Consider the following 19539-nt stretch of genomic DNA (forward strand, 5'->3'; position numbering starts at 1 on the left):
GAGCAATGAACAAAACATTAAAGCTTTCCCTCTTACTGGAATACCAAGGATGCAAAAAGACTGTCAGCAAGACAGAAACAAAAGCTAGAGACAGATTTGTTAATTTATAAATTGCTTTGTAACAATTCTTCTTACTGATGATGTATGATTGAAAACTTGAAAAAGACAGAAAGATGGAAAACAAACCAAGAAATACATCAATAGAATCACAGCAAAACAGATGGATGGCCATGGACAGTGCAGCTGAGATGAATGATGAAAACATGCCTTTCTGACACATAGAGATTCAAAATCCAAGTCTGTGCTATTGCTGAAAAAGTTCTAATGATGTTTCAGTTTAGATCAAATATAGCTGTTTGAAAGCTGGGGTTAGCTGTCAAGAAACATGATGAACCTGGAATCATGTGGTTCATAGGTAATGAAAACAAAAATAGAAAAAAAATGTGCTTTTTTATGAAGATGCAGTGTGAATGCTGAATGACTGCTGAATTTTGTTGAAGAAGCTGAAACCTAACTATTAAAATTAAAACAAGCAGAACAAAAACTAAGACAAACAGTAAAAAGCTACAACAGGAACAGTAGCTAAAAGCTAAAACAAGCAGAAATGCAGCTTAACACTAAAACCAGGAAAATAAGAACAAAACACTGGCTAAAATTATCAAACAGTAGCAAAAACCTAAAATTTGCAAAATCATAGCTAAAAACCACAATGATCAAAACCGTAGCTTAAAGCTAAAACATTAAATCCATAGCTAATAGCTAACATTATCAAAATAGTCATTAAAAAGAGCATAAAAAGACAAAAACTGAGCAAGTATACTGAGTGTTTTGATTTACGAATGATTAAAATAGGTAAAAACGTATGCAGAAGTAGTTCGAATGCAAAAAAAAAAAGAACAAACAGGAGACACTGTACTAGTGCTGAATTAACATTTACACAAGCTAAATAGTTAAGGTCAAGTCCTGCACAGTTGTCACAAACCTCCTCTTTTCTTAGTATGCAGCATACTGAAGCAGCACCGCTTTACCTAACACAGTTTTTGCCAGCGAAAGCTGTTAGATCAAACTTTCTTTATACGTAATTAGACCCACTTCCCCCGATTCAAATTTCGGAAGTGACCTCCGAGGCTCACAGAGTTCACTTGAAATGCTAAATAGTGCTGTATTCATATAAATTCACAAGAGCATGTGAAAATTATTTCCAGATATATCTTTTCTGCATTAACCCCGCACCGGTGTTCTTCCCCTTCAACACTAATCCACTCAGGAAAATAAGGGTTTTATTGGAACGAATAAATGGAGACACCTTTTCACATGAGTGGCTTAAACAGCTGAGCTGAAATACTTTATCAGCTGTTGATAATGTCATTCAATTGCCCTCTGTGAATGGGTTGAAATGAGGTGTTATTGAGCCTCGTGGTGATAGCGGCGAGAGAACAAGAGATATGAAGAGCATTAAAGAAGCTCAGTCAAGCAGGTTCAGGGAAAGGTTTCTCCCGTTATGAACTTTGCAGCCTCCAAAGTTTCTTACTCTGTTTGTATCTCAATTAAACGTCTTCAACATTGTTCACATCGCAGTCAGTAATTACTGTGGGAAACACGAATCGCAGAAAGTTTCGACTCTCCTAAATGTCACACTATCAAATTTGCCCATGCTAGATCATAATTGGCTTTAAACATTTTACTTAAGTTGTTCTTATCTCTGATTAAGGGGTAATTTATTACAGATAGCTGAGTTTGTGAGCTTAGTTTGAGGTTGAAGGCCACAGCGGAGTTACAAAGAAGAAAAGTCGGGGAAAGCTCATTAGAGCCGTATGTAACAAGACAGAGTTTGCAAAGTCTAGTGAAGTTTTTTTTTTTTTCCTATTCAGCATTGAGGTGTCACCATATGCTCAAACTCAAATATTACCCCTATAGACTTCATTAACAGCTCTAGCCTCGTCTCAGCCTTAAATGACTGAATTGTGACCTCAGGGAGCTTCCAGAGAGTCTCCCGAACAACAATATGATAGGCACAAAAACCAGTTAGTCTAATGTTTTCTCTTCAGCCAGGAAAAAAAAAGCTACCATTGGCCTTTTGTGTTCTTTGTTTCCATCCTTTGATTCCAGGATCATTTGCACTTAGAGGGCAACCTGCAGTGAAGAACAAAACTCCTGCCTTTGTACAAAGGCTGCTGGGGTTCCTCGGGGTGTAACTGTGTCTGTGATGTGTTTCACCGATTGCTGCATTGCAGAAAAAGACAACATTGATCTGATCCGAGAGAAAGCCGCAGTGGTTCTGTTCCTCGGAGACCGAGGAAATAAATATGAGACCAAACGTTTGAAAAAAAAAAAACTTTACCATTTTCTTATTTTGTTGTATGCCCACATTTATATTTATGAATTGCAATTATTTTTAAATAATAAAAAAAAAGTATTTTCTTAAATAATATGTTTTGGAATGAAAAAGTAGCTGCTAGTGATTCTGATAATAGGACAAAAATCCACTTTCAAATAGATTTTAAAATTAGAAAAGGTGAGCTCTATGCAATTTTATTTGAACTTAAACTGCTCCACATTAATTATTGATGAACATTTAATTGCAACTGTTGCACTAAGTGGGGATTGTGGACTCTCCATTTATTAAGGAGCCCAAACTGTGTTGAGCAGGTTAGTTATTATCACACACTGCCCAAGGCAAAGGGCTGATAATATTGTTGCCTGTGTCTGTGTCTTTTTGTCTGCTTCTTTTGTTTATCTCTTAACAAAATATCTCATGAACTACTGGATGAGTCCAGCCAAGACTAGTCAACAAATGGAGTCAACTCAATTCAAGATAGCCCCTACAACTAAGTGAAATTAGCAAACACCAGAACGGCTAAAACTTAAGATTAAGTAAGTTTACCTGACATAGACCTAAATTTTGGTGTGTTTGTAGCTGAGTGTCATCTCCAAGAGATTAAACAGATTTTAATGAACATGTCAGAAAGTAATGACTGGATGTACATTTACAGCTGATTAACTTGTGGTGTCAACCCAATTGAAAATAGCCGCCACAGCTAACAAATTTCGTAAACTCAAAACTGGGTATAAATTAGTCAGTATAACAGATATTGAAGTAAAGTTTGATGTGGAAGTAGCTGAGAGTCATCTCAACACATACTCTAATGGTTAACACATCGCACTACATCTTACAATATCGCTTGAGTTTGTGCTAGACATTATTTTCAAGATATAACCAAACAGGCTGTATTTCCATCCCTTCTAATACTAAGATGATCTTAGTTTAAACTCTGGCACGAAAGGCAGAAGGTGATGTGGATTTCTTCAAAGAATGCAAGGTTTTAATTTGATTCATGCCTTAATGTAAAATTGTTTTTTTTTTGTCAAATTGCATATTGCTGAAGCACATCTTTTCACCTTCATTCTGGCCTCTCGCTTTTCTAGTCAAATACCCCAGATGTCCCAATAAACCTCCTGAAAGAGATTTATTTCTTAATTAGCTATTAAAATAATTTTTTGGAATGTTGCATGATGCCCTAAAGGGGTAGCTCAGATCATTTGAAGTTGGGTTTTTAAACAGGTTATAAACAAATAATATATTACCTGTTGTAGGTCAGAACTAATTTGGACAAATCTATATTAGTTCTGAACAGACTAACCAGCCCTGAGTGGGGCCAAGATAAAAGTGGATTGCTGACATCCTAAAACAACTTAAATCTCAAAAGTTTCATTATGGGTAAAATTATTTACTAAACCTTGACACCACTCTTACATCACACAGCTCTTTAACCTGAATGCTACCATTTGTGGAGATTGTCTGTTAGCTTGTTTGTCTGCTGAATTAGCAGTAATTAACCCATGCATATGATTATGTCCAGAAAATTGCAATTTCAAGAACAGCCAAGAGAACATTGAAAGTCTGCACATGTGTGAAGTACTGTTCACTTTCTAGGACCAAAAAAAGTCAATATTGTTCAACCCCGAAACAGTCCCCATCAGAAAAACAGGATGAAGACATCAATTTTGATTAACTGCAAGGCGAAACTGGTGGTAAAATTTACATCTATAAAATGAGATAAATCTGTTTGTTTAAAAGCAGGATGTGTAAAATTGGGGTCAACTGCTAAATCTCTGTAGGCCTGTGCTTGTATTTGTGAATTGAACCGCCTTGTGCCTGTGCAGATGTTTCCACAAGGTTAGGCAGGAGAGAAAAATAGTCCAACCCAAGGATGTGAGTGAGCTGTGAGTGAGTGTGTGTGTGAAGTGTAAGTGTGTGTGTTCTTCCCCTGGCCCCTCCATGACCCTGTAGCCTGTCTGTCCTCCTTGTATTTTAATCTATCATCACTCCTTTCATTGTCATCTCGTATGCCCGACCTCATTCTTCACTGCCACCTGTCTCTGTGAATTCAGCTCGCAGGATTGCCAACTTTCCCTCCACCTCCTGCCGTCTTTCCGCAGCTCTCCCTGACGTGCTTCCACTCTTCTTTTCCTGGTTTTCTGGCTGTCCTGACTCTTCCTCTCTCCTCTTCCCACATTTGTTTGTGCACTGTTCAGCTGCATTCAAGTCACTGTTTTTCACTGTTGCTTATTATTTCTCTTCATGTCTCTTTGCTTCCTTTTGCTTCGTTTCCTTCTCCGTTTCTCTTCTGTCTCTGATTTTTGGATGCCTCCAGCGGCAGATGACAGGCGGCCTCGTGCTGTCGAATGGAGAAACTTTAAGATCTGAGGGTCTTTTGGCCTCACAAGATATCCTGCCAACACTACACTTAAAGAGTAATGACTTGCACACCATGGATATTTTCCTCCCTAAGTCTTCTATTCCCTTCTTGCTCCCCTTGACTTGCACTCAACTAATCCAGTCTCTTTTCCTGTGCAGCATGCTGCCATCTGACCCTTTTCTTGCGTTGCTTTTTAATCAGGTCAGTTCTTTTTTCTTTTGTTTTTTCAGCACTCACACTGTTTTATCAGCGTCACATATCACCTTCACCTCTCACAGTCCCTCAATCTTCTTTAATCCACTGCCATATGGTGGGAAGGAGAAGAAGAAGAGATCCGAGTAAGACAGTGAGGATGTGCAGTGGTTGTAAAGAACGACTAGACTTTGAGGCTTCATGCTTTCCCCTAAACAACAACCAGTAACTGTACATACAGTAAATTCAGCTGAAATGTTCTGCTGGTGACAGATAAAGTTAAGAAATTTGCTCCTAAAACTCACAAAATGCTGTCAGGACAAGCTGCTGCTACATCACTCTCTGCCTTTAACACATTTTTCCCCCCATTCTTGCATTTATTTTAGACAAGGCAGCGATCTTTCTAAAACAATTTGCTAAAAACTGAAAACTAGTCTATCAGTTTCTGTTTTCTGTGGCATTTGGAATTCTAGATCAGAATGTCCATAACAGTGCCGAACCTGTAAAAACACTGTCAGCATTGTCCTTTTCAAATGTCTGGTTTCCAGCTGAGTTTGATACACACAGTATTTGGAAAGTATTACACTTCAACCTTTTTGTCACTAAACTCTTGTTTAGGAGTTTATTTGGCTTTGCTGCTCAGTCATCCCTTGGGAGTGAGGAAAGTCTCAAGAAGTAACAAAGTTTTCTTCGGGGTTATACAGTAAGCTTTCCTTAAAATTGCTTATGATTACGGGCAAAAACCAAGAAAATAAATTAAATATTGTCTCCAGGGATTTTTATAAATAAAGCCATTGGCTAGGATCAAAACTGTGTCAGAGCTTCTTTAAAGTTTAGTGTGTTTTTATTGCACAAGGTCAAAGTATGGGCATATTTATACTACCCTATTTTTCCAGACTTTACAAAGCTTTAAATTTGTTTTTTGACATTACCCTGAGTCCTAGTTTCCTTTACCCCTTTGTCACCCAATGCTCTACTCAAGATCCTTAAATTTTTCCGTACCTTTTTGTTCTAAATATTCCCTTTTTATACAGATTTGCTTTTGCTCTTCTTCCTCCCCACGTAAATAAGGCAGATTATTACAGCCTATATTCAAACCTTGATGTTGTTACTTTCCTGTTTTCCAGATCCTTGATGCTGCTGTTCTGCCAGATGTGGAAAACCAACATCACCACCAGAGGGAAGAAGCTGGTGAAAACTCAAGAAAAAAAAAAAGAAGAACAAGCCCTATCGCTCATCTCCCTGCATCTCCTGTTTCCTGCACCCATTACTTTGTTTCTATGGATATTATGGTGTTATAAACCTATGAAATCAGTTTTACTTTCAAGTGCTTATCCTGGTTCACACGTCTGGATTGGATGGCCAGTCGAAGTCTGGTGACAGTGTGGTCATCTTTATCACTTATAATGGAAGGGCATTTTCCATTTTGAAACATCGGTATCAATGTGAAGCGGTCACGCTGGAAGAAAATCATGTGCAACATTGAAAATGGAAGAAAATATTACTTCACTCTGTCTGGGGCAGCATCAAGAAACAAGAAGGGACACTGAGTGGAGGTAAAACAGGCCCAAAATGACTAAAAATGACATGAAAATGAATGGCTGAGCATCAAAGGGAAGTTGGATCCATAGATTATCACCTTCAAGCAGAAAGCAGACCGGACATTATGACAGACTCAACAGAAAAATCGGGGAGAAAATATCTTCGAGGGGTTTAGTGTTTGATATAAATCGGACTCAGTGTGATTCCACTCCATTAATCAAAGCTGAATCACATAACTCTGTTAAGCGATGATGAACTGAACTGTTCCTTGAGATGGGTCTAAAACCACGGCTGGATCCTGTTATCTCCTAATTAGAATCGGATCTCAAACGTATGCAGAAAACCTGAACTTGGATGAGTCTTTGTGGACAGAAACAAAGTAACCCGGACTCAGAGGAGCACAAACTGGAGTTTTACACTGATCTGCTGCAGGCTAAACTGTATAAGACTACTCAGGCCTGTTTTCAGTTTAATTCTCCTCATGCTTTCAGCTATAGATGGGACTGGTGATGACCTTGTGGAGCTTCACTGGCTTCTCTGACATCTCTGCAGGCCTGCTTAAACAGGTGAGTAATCTGAAGATTAGCCAATTAACCTAACTTAAGAAAAGGAACAGAATAAGAACCTCTCACAAACCAAAGACCAAAGCTCAGTAATTACTGTGGCATATGGTCCCCATCAGCAGTCACCATGGGCAGCCTCCAATATTGGATCCAGCCTGATAGTTTAGAATACATTCAGACTCTGTTGTCTCTGCTACAGTGAGAGGTCCGTAACCTAATGAGGGTAACACTTTAACGAGCCCCTTCCTAATTGCTGTCAGCTAGAAAATTAGAGAACCTCTTTGGATAAACGATCTGTTTCATTAGTACTTTCTAGTGACAATGTCACCACATCCCCACTTTAGTTTGTTTCTTGCTCTTTTTAGTGTCTTACTGACTCCATATCTCAAACACCTCTCCCCTGTTTGTTCATTCACTGTCTCTTTTTTTCCTGCCTGAGGCGGTGACTTAACACCAGCGGAGAATATAATGTGTTGAAAAAAAAAAAGATATGATTATGTGAGAATAGCACAGCCTTAGGGAAGTACTTTGACTGTACAAGAGGGGGTCAGCAATATCCATTAGTCAAATAGGACAGAGACTGATGTCTGATTCTGGAGAACTGAAAGTCTCATCTTGCTTTCAAATTGAAATTGCCCTCTTAATAAAGGTAATCAGCAGCAGATTCATTTTCCCTTTTTTTTCCTCATTGGATGGAAAATTGTTGATATTCTTTTGACATTAAATTATAAACAAGCATATGTGCTTTTACTAAATGGAAAATGAAATAAAAAAACACATTTGAATATTGAACCTCATCTTTTCTAATCAAAAATAAAAGCTTATCCCCTCAAATTGCCACTTGCCATGTTGTGTCACTAGCACCCCTATTGTTTTATTGGGTAATAAAATAACAGTTTCAGTCTTCACTACTGTGCAATGAAAGAGGAATTGTTTCGGCAACCTGCTGATTAGGGGTTCATAATCTGATGAAGTACATTTCCCCCACTCATATTACCTTTTGTGATTTTATTACTGTAAACACGTGTACGCTTTTAAGGTCACAGTGTAATTGCCTCGGCAGCTACCATTAATCTTACAGTACTTGTCAACAAACGCTTTCCCTAACAGCAACTATGTGTAAATCGCAATTTCATACATAATTTCAGAGCGGTGACGACTAACTACTGAAAGTCTGAGTAAATCATTTTAACTTTCCTAACCACATTTTGTAGCAAAGTTCAATTTAATCTTCATGTAGCCTTAAATAATTAATTCCATTTGGCAACTATGAGCACACCCACATAACATAAATTGTTACAAGAGGTTTACTGGATGAGGAAATACTGAAAGATTGGTGTGTGGTGGTTGTGGTGCTGTGTGTGTGGGGGAGGGCGTGTTAGGTGGAGTGTTGCAGGTTAAATGTTTGTTTTGTGCATTTACACTTTTCCATTATGCATTCTCAGGTAAATATAGTTGCATTTAGCTCAAGCTGTGACTGAAAATTGTCAATCAAGAAGCCAGTTCAGAACTTAATTTATAACTTTTGTTGGGTACTTTAATTCTTTGCCATAAAAGAACTTATGCAAATAAATATCCTATTTAACCAAAAGCAACTCTCTGTTGATAAATGGATGAAGAAAATAGACGAACAAAGAGAATAGATACAGAAACATGGAGGTTACTCGACCTATGATTGCTGTTGTGTTTTTAATGGACAGCAGGACACTTATTCTCTCTAGTAACTGATGGTTATGATCAGTTGTGGGGACCACTAGTAATTACATTGTAGGCTCACAACTCAATAACAAAGCAACACGTAGCATTCATTTTGTAGTGCCAGGTATATTCAACCACATGTTTTATTATTTTTTTAATCTAGTATACAAGCCAAAGAGTCTCCTAATTGTATTACTTTCACAGGTATCACTTTTTTCCAGACTACTGTACTTGTGTGTGTGTGCCTGTGTTGTGCCCTCTAAGGAGCCTATGATCAGTGTGGGTATGATGTCAGACATCAAACTGTTAATGTCAGTAAGGATTTTCTGTCGTGGCTGGGAATTGTTTGAGCCGTATCGCAACCCCCCCCCCCCGTTTTTTATAATTTGTCCAAACTCAGTAAGAGTGTCAGTGTAGCAACATAAAACACACAAAAATGTTTAAAAAGTACATCTCATAAAAAAATTTAAATAAAAAAAATAAACACACCACTGGCTGGCTGTGCTCATTCATGTCTGTCTCAGTATTAGCCTGAGTATTGAGGTTTTTGGTTTGCAAATATTTGTTTATACAATTTAGAAAGTAAATTGAGATTACGGAATAATACCTTAATAATACCTCTAAGTGCGACAGGTTTAATAATCATTGTTACACATTTTGTCCTATAAGCACTTTGCCAATACTGTAGTGATAATCACATATTTTTCTTCAGTAGTGATGAAAGTTGAACAATATGCCATGAAAAATTATCACAACAGGCTATTTTTTACATGTTGCACAATGATAAAGAGTGCAAGATTTTAAAAGGGTTCATTATTGATTTTATTTTTTTACTGGGGAAATTTCTCAATTGCGTCAACTGATAAAGTAACAGGTGGCAGCCAGGAGTAGAGCAAATACTATTGTTTACATGCTAAAGAAAGCTGCATTAATATGTGCATATATTGTCTTAAGTTAATTGTTGTTGTTGTTGTTTTACGATGACAGAAATCTGATTTGAAGCTGGCCCCAATCAGACCAGCCTGTAGCTCATCAAAAAAGAACAGAAAGCGCTAAAAGAAAGAGAAAATCTACAACAGGGAAGATAATAATAAACATAAAACAAGGTTGAACTACTGCTTTAAAAGTAGTGGATGAGAGAAGCTATACTACACGTTGCAACTGCATAGCTCACTTCTGTTACTCTTTTAAAATGACCAACTCTAGTAATAATGGTCTTTATTGTCAACACTTTGTCTCTTTGCAGTGCTTTAATTCTATTTACGACTAACTGGCCTTGTGAAGTTTTTATTCATAGTCACGAAAAGACAGGATGTAAATTTTTGCACAACCTCTCTGGACCTATTGATTTTGTAATAACTTCAGAGACTACACAGCAAAAACTCAACATTTTCTACCATGTAGTGTTATATAATATAGCCATAAAAATATATATTTTTTGGAATTCACTGTGACAAAACTAGCATCTAGATTATTTATGACTCAGTTCTTTCTCATGTGACAGACACTGATGATTCATTAGAGCATGACACTCCATATTAAGATTTTATTCTGTCAGAAACAGATGAAACACTATTAATTCCAGGTTTCAGTTCAAGGCTTCAGCTGAACAGAGCTAACTACTGTAGATGCTGTGCCAAACTTGATGATGCTGATGGTGAATGACTGATACGGGTCATAACTGCCTCCCTGACATTGTTCCTTGTTTTATCCTCCCACCGAAACATTATGCTCCATCTCGTCTGCAGCATCCATAGGCTTTGAAAGTCCACCGTAGTTTAAACAAATTAAAGCATTATTATTTTTTATTATTATTGCTTGCTTCAATAAAAGGCGAGAGATCGTGTAACTGCTTCTCTGTGTGCGTCAGACTGATTCACTAGTAGATTACGTGACATTTTGTTTAAATTATTGGCATTACCTGTTAAATTCAGCCCTGTCTGTCTGTTAGCGAACTATCTGATGAACCACTGGACAGATTTTCATGAAACTCGGGCAATAATCATTGGATGTAGGCTATGTCTAAAACTCGTGAATTTTTTGGAATCAGCTTGATTCAAGATGGCTGACACAGGTAATCATCCTTAGCAAACACATAAATAGCTATAAATCAGTCAGTTTTGCTGATATTTTGCCAAAAATTAATGTGAGAAAGTCATCACACAAAATCTTTGTTTAAAACTTTGCCATTCAAAGCGACAAGCAAGTTGCATTCCTTGAATGATTGTGAGTTTTATTTAAAAAATATATTTCAGCATAAAATTTAATTTCACAAAGCAACATACTAGGATGGATTCTAGTCCATAGTCATATACACGGTGCTATTTCTTTGACCTAGTAAAGGATGTCACTATTGAACAAAAAACGTCTATTGCTGACAAAATGCTAGGCTAACCTTAGAATAGTATATTTCTCCAGAAGGCATGCGAGTACAGTCTTCTGTTTTTTGTAAGAGAAAAATGGTAACAAAAAAACTCAACTTTTAAATGTATTTGTTCATCATGACGCATCGTTTAAGTTCTCATATCCATGAGGGGTGATCTGATAATCACATAACTAATGAAGTGGACCAGGCACATGTTTTTTGTTATGCCCTATCATGACAGCAGCCATCTGTGACCGATGCGCGGCAGCAAGTCCCTCCCAGCAACCACTTTATTGTATTTAAGGAGGATGAACTGCAACAGTGAGATCTCAATCTGAGTTCCAACTATGTGGGTTGATGGACCGTGCTATGACTTCAATTTGAACTGCGTGTCACATCTGGCAGCTGATGTGGGAGGGATGTGACTGGATGTGGATCGGCATACATTACTGCATTCACATAAGCCGACGTGTCTTAAGATCTCTGCCAAACACACTTAAACTAAAAGGGACATACAGAAGTTTTCTAACATCACTGCAGGGTGCTTCAATCATTTCAACCGGGCTCATTTGCTCACTTTTCAACTGAGCAACAAATCAAAAGCAAAAAAAAAAAAAAAAAAGGTGGTGGAGGGAAAGCAGTGAGTACAGCAGAAGACTAGACCTATTTCTGTCTGACATTACGGCCAGGTAAGAGATTGCCTCTAAGGTAAAATGATATTATCAATAATTAAAATTTGAGATTGAAAGGAAAGAGTGAAAAACAGTGGACAGGAAGCCTAGAATAGGGAAAATCAGTCGAAGACACAATCCATTGTTAAAAGGAGGAATAGAAAACAAACTAAAGCTGAAGAAAAACAGGAGTGTATTTTTTTACTGGCAAAAAAGAAAAACAGAAGATGCTGCAGAAACACGAGGGACTGAAAATGAGAACGAACAAAGGACTGAAGGGAAAAATCAAAAGGTCAGAACAAACAAAATGAGACCGTGACAAAGAGCAGCTGTTAAAACTGAGAAAGGTACTGAGGAAGTGATTAGCTGAATCAGAACAGGTGTGTTGATTAACAAACAAGGACCAGGTGTGCAGGGAAAGCAGAGGAAACAGACCACAGAAACAAAGTACAAGAGCACTAAACCAATGATAAAAAGCAGGACAAACCATGAACAACTGGGGGGAGAATACATTTATAGCTAAGACCATCACAGAAAACTAACTAAACTGTAGTGGGGGAAAAGAGTTTACATTTGCCAGAATTGAAATAAATGAAGTTAAGAACAAATGACTGTATTTCCTCTGAAAAAGGCTGATAACTTTTACTTTACTCCTTTGTATCTTTTGTAGTGATTTTTAAAGAGCCATTACAGTAAGCCTTGGATTTGGATAAACAAACTAATCAAAATAATGAGAATCTGCTGGTAGCAATACATAATACGATCCAGCACTTTCCTGTAATTCACGAAGCCCCTCTTGTGGTACCCACAAAATATTTATGAACACAGAGCTATATTATGAAGTATGCCTTGTTACCAGTTTCTAACAAAGCATACTTCATAATATAGCCCTGTCCAATTAGTATTCTGCATGTACCTGATAAATACCACATACGTATCCCATAAACACCACGTCAGGAGCAGGAAAGTATTACGTATTGCTACTCAAACTACTAGTTTGACATTCGAGATGTATGTGGAAACAAGGCATTAATGATGTTAAAATAAACTTCCTGGGCAGTACTTAAATTTAATGAAACAGAAACCTTACAGATGTAAGAAGTACACTTAGAAGAAGAAAAAGAAGAAAGAAATGCCTAATTGTGAATAGCAAAATTTTAAAAATAACATTCTAATTTTGTTAAAACTACTAGATGAAACTGCTAAGAATTAAAATATTTATCTTTGAGATGCACATTACAACAGGCTTGGATTCATCCTGCATCTTCATAACCCTTCCTCATATTTGTTCTTGTCAACTTTGCTTTAAGGCACCACAACAGATTTGGCTTTTAATTGAATTCCGGTTTTTATTTGTGAAAATACAGTATTTAACAGGGAGATAGAAATGTGGGGAGAAGAAAGGCATGGAGAGATAATTCACAATTTGCATATGTATAATTGTACAATGTTGGCTAGCGTCATCTTTGGGTTTCTTTAAAAAGCTTGATTATGATAAATATATTTAGTGTTAAAAACCTTGGGGGGGAAAGGGTGGTGGTGGTGGCTGGCTGGAGGTTAAGGGATGTGTACGTTAATTGTTTTTTTTTTTTTTTTACTTAAACTGAGTTTTAGCAAAGCTGATAAAAGCCAAAGACTGCAAAAAGAGAGGAGGAGGTGGAAGTTGAGGAGAAGAAATGTAAAGATGACAGGCAAGAGGAGGAGGAGGAGAGGTAAGAGAAAAGAAAAACAGAGGGGAAAACAGAAGGAGAACAGTGAGTGGGATGTGTGGTGAATTGCTCAGTGTGTATCGAGCACCAGCTGTATTATGCTATGAGGTGTCTTTGGTTCCTAAGAAAGAAACATGGTACCATGAATAATAGATGTCAATGGATGTGCACAATGCATGTTTATTTTTGAGACTGTTTATTGTGTGACCCCTTTTTCTTCTTTAAAAGAAAAAAAATCTTGCCAGCTCAGATGCATAAATGTGTCACACATGGATGCATACTCTCTATATGTTTATACATCTTTTTTTTTCTATGTAGCGCCATAGTTGTGACTGTATGCCTCTGTAAGATGGCGAATCAAGGAGCCGATCTGTAAATGCGTTTAATCCTTTTAGCATTATATGTAGAGATGTAGCCTAAAGCCAGTAATGGCAACATTTTAGCAATGGTATGTTAAAAGATTGAAGGAGATATTATAACAGCAGTTTGTGTAACAATGATTAAAAAATAGGATATTGATTTACAAGAATTGTCTGATAGCCACCACAGTTAACTAACTATAGCAAACACAAATATGGCCATAAAGCAGTCACTTTTAAAACATTGGCATGTAAATAGGTGGGCAATATGCAGTCATGCTTTAGTTTTTCTTTAAATTTTGTCTTTGAGAAACCCCTACAGCTGACTCTTAACATTTACCTGCAGATTTGCTCCTATGTAAAGCGCTTGAGCCAACAGGGCCATTTTGACATGCTTGGTGAGAGAGGAGGAGAAGGAAAGACAAGAATGCTCAAATAAGATTTGGCAAATAAAATCCCTACTAAGAAATAAAAATCTCGACAGATCAAAATGTTTGTTCTAAGAGAAAATTCCCTGGTACCAAGATCAATATCTTACAGGTTTCAGCTCAGATATCACTCGTCCCCTCATCACAAGGCCGGGCGTTTGATCTCTGGCCTTTGTACATCAGTGCAGTGATGGCACTCAGCAGCCAGCCAGGAGCTTTGAGGATTCGTGTAATCTATCTGTTATTTAATTATTTCACCGTTTAGCTTGTTAGTGAAAGGTTATGGTAAAAAACAAAATATCATTTGAGGACATCGAGCCAACAGCTGGGTCCACCTGTATGTATAGTGTCATGTGACACATTGTTGTTTTATTTTATTTTCAAGCCTGGTGTTGTGACTGCATAATGACCATCCTATTGTCTTGCAGGTTGTAAAACACACTGCAAACTTTTAACTTTCAAAGCATCTGTTTTGAAGGATTTTTATCTTGATCTCAGTGTCAGCTTGTGAAGGTCAGTAGCCTAATCTGATGTTCAAAAGTGTTGATGCTGATTTGAGTATTCCTTAGATTTCAATAGTCTAACACTGGAAAACACCAGATGCAAATTATAAAGTATTTTTACAATGATGACTTTTGCTTCAGCTTTACTTCTACTTTGAAGAATTAACTCAGTGTACAAATAAACTATTGTCCCTGTCTGGTGAGATCAACAGAAAATATTCAGTTGTGTGGCCATGAGGCATTAAAACATAAGGCATAAGACACACAAAAAAATGAGATCTTAAGGCATAGTTATTGATGCTTGAGAAAGAGATAAAGGCAGTGTGGTATTACATGACCTCAGGTTAGTGATGTGTGGGAATGAGACACTTTGTTTTACTCCATAGACATGTTTTCTGGGATTAAAGAGCAAAAAGAACAATTCATCTGATGTGTGCCTTTTTTTTTTCTTGCGTATGAAACTAGAATAATCTCATGGTACCGCACATGAATTACACACATCTTCAAGCAAGGTTTTACAGGTCATCCATGTTCATTTTAGGCATTTTAAGTGTCTTTTTCTATTCTTAAAATGAAATGCCAAATGGTTCAATTTATTATGACATGGGGAGAGTTAAAATTTAATAAAAGGTCAAAATGAGATAGGAGCTAATCAAATGTATCAATGTTAAATAAAAGACCAGAGATACAGAGCTCATTCACTTCTACTTTGGGGCTAAAGTACTCGAGCTACAAAAGGCAAGAGTTAGTATGATATTATGACATTAGGATAACCTTGATGCTACAGTTTCAGGGTTAAATTGTAATACAAATATTTCAAGCAAAAAAAAAAAAATTATATATCACATATTTTACTGCTCCAATTTAAAAGAAAAAAATGCAACTACTATATTTTGCTTAAATAACATCAGAAACTGCTAGAATATTGATTAAATCTTGTCTATGACATTCCTTGATGTGTTTCATTCATAGGTAAGTTAATTTTGCTAGAGAGTGAAAGTGAGAGGAGGTTGAAAAATCAATGTTAGTTATTTAAAATCCTCATTCCACTGATTTCAAATCTGTCAACTACTGATATTTAATCACAAGTATTGATATGCAATCTAAAATCAGTATCAGTTGAAACACAAGAGGGCCAGCAAGTTTTAAAAGACATGTTACACAGATGTACATAAAGAGGGGAACCAAAAGAAAAGTACAGACTGAACATCAGCAAGCATTTTGGTGTAGTTTGACAGTAAATGTGTTTGCTGTGCAGAATGATCCTTCTCCACTGTTCTGCTCTTGTTGAGAGCTTGGCATGCTGCTAACAGCTAGTTAATTAGCCACGTAGCAATCCTGAAGTAGGCTGTTTATTTTACTGTTACGCATGCTAGCTCTTGTAACTTTTAGCCAATATTTGTTTTAAAACAACATTAATTTAAAAGATCAATGGCTGACCCAGCTCTGGTAATTTCTTATCTTGTAGCCACACAATTAGGATGTAGATAAAATGTTCTGGAACTGCAACTTGTTCCTTAGTATCTTGTAACATTTTCTACTTAATTCATCAGGCGGGCTGCTTTTATGTAGTTGGTTTTCCACACTGTCATTGGGAAGAGGGACAATCCTTTTTTTTTTTTATTAGACTACATCTGTTGCATACCGTCACGCTTGAGCGTTTTGGCTCAGAACAGCTAAATATTCAGTAATTGTCAGTGGGAGCTTTTGATTTAAGTGAGGAAGCACCAATTACATTTACAACCATGTAAAAATCAAACATTATAGGAACAAAACTGACTGGCAATTACCGATACACAGACTAGTAAAACTGTGTTTATGTGTGTATGTTAGAGAGAAAGTTAGAACAGCAGTAATAGCTGGAGACAGACAACCTATAATTGACTGCTGAAAATTTAGTGCTCAGCATTACTTGATACAGTATATAATCTGTTGCTTTCTGTGCTTCTGCACAAAAGCTTTACTTGCATCTCATCAAAAAGACAGAACTGGAACTGTTTGATGTATGGTGCAGCGTCAGGACACAAATGGGGTGAAAAAAATGTTGCTGGTTAGAAAATGATAGAGCAAAACAGAAAATACCATAAGCACTTTTCACAGAAATCAGCACAGCTGTGTTTTTTTCTCCTGTTCTTTTTTGGGGGGTGGCATGGTGGCACAATGGTTAGTGGTTAGAGCTGTCGCCTCACAACAAGAAGGCCGCAGGTTTGCCTCCTGTCAGGGTGGAGTTTGCATGTTCTCCCCGTGCATGTCTGGGTTTTCTGCAGATACTCCAGTTTAATCTCATAGACCAAAAACCTGCATGTTAGCTTAATTGGTAATTGTAAATTGCCATTAAAAGTGACAGGGTGTATCCTGCCTCTCACAACATGCCTGCTGGAGATAGGCAACAGCTCATCCGTGACCGTGCACAAAAAAGCAGGCGAAGAAAATGGATGGATATTTCTCCTTCCCAGAACTTAACTGTAAAAAAGCAGGGGCCATATATAGATATTTTTCTGATAAATGCAATAACGAGATTTATATTGTATTACATTTATATACAATCACAATAGAAAAAAATGCAGATTTGAACAGACCTCAGTTCATTTTAAATTTTGAAAAGACCTCTTAGAATAAATGTGATTAATTGATATGACATGATTTGGGATTTAAACTCAAATTACTCAAATTAGGACATTACAAGAAAAAAACTTTTATTGATAGTAACACATGATGCAACAACTCAGGGTTGTTACTGTCGTATTGATTTTTTGATTGTTAAAACATTTTTTTTTTTTACTTTTTGCTGTTGGCAGTATTTCCTGTAGAAGCCATTGTCCAAGATTATAAACTGTACTATTAGTTTTGTAATTCATGCTTTATTTATTGTAAACCATGTTCACGGTTTGTAAACTGTGTACATGCATTTATAAACCATAACCTCAGGTTTCCAAAACTCATGTTCAGTTAGCAAAGTCAACATACAGTTTATGAACATAGTTCTATTTTTTTTTTTTCTTAGCTGACACTGGACACTGCTCTGTCATTTTCCTATTAATTCAGTGATTTAAAGAGTTATCCTAAATCTTTAAAAACTTCAAGTCTTATGGGATATTCTAACAAAATTATAAGTACGTTGAACATTACACCCATTGTGAACATTTCTTTTCTTGAAGTTTGTGCAAATGTTCATATTTAAAACTCTCCGAGAACTTGTAATGAAAAAAAAAGAGATTTAATTAACAAGCTAATTGTTATTGTCATATTTACAGTGTTAATTAAAAATCTTACCTTGTTCCCCTGTAGTGTCTCCATCCTCCTACCCACTTTTTAATCACTTGACTACAAGAATTTCTAATTGCCTCTTGTGCCATTTTCATTTTTAACCATTAACACATGAGCTAACAATACTCTCCTCCTGTCAGCCAGTCAATGTGGCCTTTGTGAATAGCACCAGGTTTTCCCTGGACCTCCTACAATGTGACAGTTAATCATTTCTGAATGTTCACATTACGGTTCTAATGGGGCCAGAAGTAAGAAATTTGTTGCAAGGTTAACAAGAAGGACGTTGGGTCAAATTCAGTTGCTTTTTGGACTGGATAGGCATAAACTTCAAAGTCAAAAAAGACATCGGCATTCACTTTTTAAAAAAACTGAATGCCTTTTTTTTAAGACACAATGGGGTTTTAATTGGTTAAGATTACTAGGCCATAAAATTAAAGGCACTGTAACTGTTTTAAGATCAGAGGGCCTTGAGTCTTTTTGGAATTCAGATTTGTGAGGATTGTTCGTTTTTGGGATATTTTTGAATATCTTTTTTTACTTTCTGCTTCCACACTGAATCACTGAAGGTCAGAAAGCTGGTAAGATGTGTAAGGGCTTTCCTATTTCCATATCCATTTGGAAGGAAGTATTTACAGCCTTTGTCTGCATCCTGTAAAACTTTAATTAGCTCAAGAGCAAAATAATTGTATGAGTGTGGTTGAAGACGATTTATTGTTAAAGTTACACTGAACAGAAATATATATATATATATATATATTTTGTTATAATCTTTACTAGTTTTCTGTTACCATGGAGATCTAGCCGTGCTCAAAGAGGGCCTCCTTCCTAATACAAACAACTTTGACTTTCAGTTCAACACAGCTGGTTAAGCTGGAAATCTAGCTTTTTATACCCCTCAATCAGGGATTCAAGTGGAGCAACCGAGTATGTGACTGCTTTTATTAATTTAAGTATAATCATGTGCTGTTCTAGACTGAACTTTTTTCCCAAGTTTTGCCAATAAAGGGATAGTCTAGCCATTTTTGAAATGATGTTCTAGTAAGATAATATTAAACTTCTACACTTTTGCATGACACCGATTGTTTAATTTGCAGCTGTTTTCTTGACCAAAATCGCCTGTGACTTAATGAATGTATGCGTGCCGAGCACAGATATATGCCGAAGACGCTGAGGTTGTAAATGTAATCAGATGATCAGTGTGTCTCGTCAGGCAGAAAGTTTACTCAGCTCCTGTCGGAGTGATGGAATATCACTTCAAAAATGACAAGACTATCCCTTTATTGGCAAAACTTGTTGGGAAAAAAATCAGATCTTTGAGCTTGAACAAAATAATACACAAGCATATTTCAGTTTCATTCTGCCTGAAACACACAAAGCATCAGTGGTATTTTGATAAATGGTATGTGTGTGTGTATATATATATATATATATACAGGTGCTGGTCATAAAATTAGAATATCATGAAAAAGTAGATTGATTTCAGTAATTCCATTTAAAAAGTGAAACTTGTATATTATATTCATACATTACATACAAACTCAT

The 19539-nt window shown here is 36.7% G+C and overlaps 1 protein-coding gene across 2 annotated transcripts in view; it reads left to right on the top strand.

Moving 5' to 3' along the window:
- Positions 1-19539, top strand: part of zgc:172282 (leucine-rich repeat and fibronectin type III domain-containing protein 1-like protein) — a 194199-nt gene that overhangs the window by 172064 nt on the left and 2596 nt on the right. Inside the window, exons 10-12 of one of the 2 annotated variants that reach the window (XM_017434095.3) lie at positions 4656-4755; positions 4859-4901; positions 6020-7000. In XM_017434095.3, coding sequence (XP_017289584.1) covers positions 4656-4708 — 53 coding nt within the window. In that variant the 3' untranslated portion in view covers positions 4709-4755; positions 4859-4901; positions 6020-7000. The remainder of the gene's footprint in view (positions 1-4655; positions 4756-4858; positions 4902-6019; positions 7001-19539) is intronic. The other variant, XM_017434098.3, reaches the window with a different exon arrangement.

This window comes from Kryptolebias marmoratus, linkage group LG2 (genome assembly GCF_001649575.2).
Source record: "Kryptolebias marmoratus isolate JLee-2015 linkage group LG2, ASM164957v2, whole genome shotgun sequence".
Taxonomy (NCBI): Eukaryota; Metazoa; Chordata; class Actinopteri; order Cyprinodontiformes; family Rivulidae; genus Kryptolebias; species Kryptolebias marmoratus.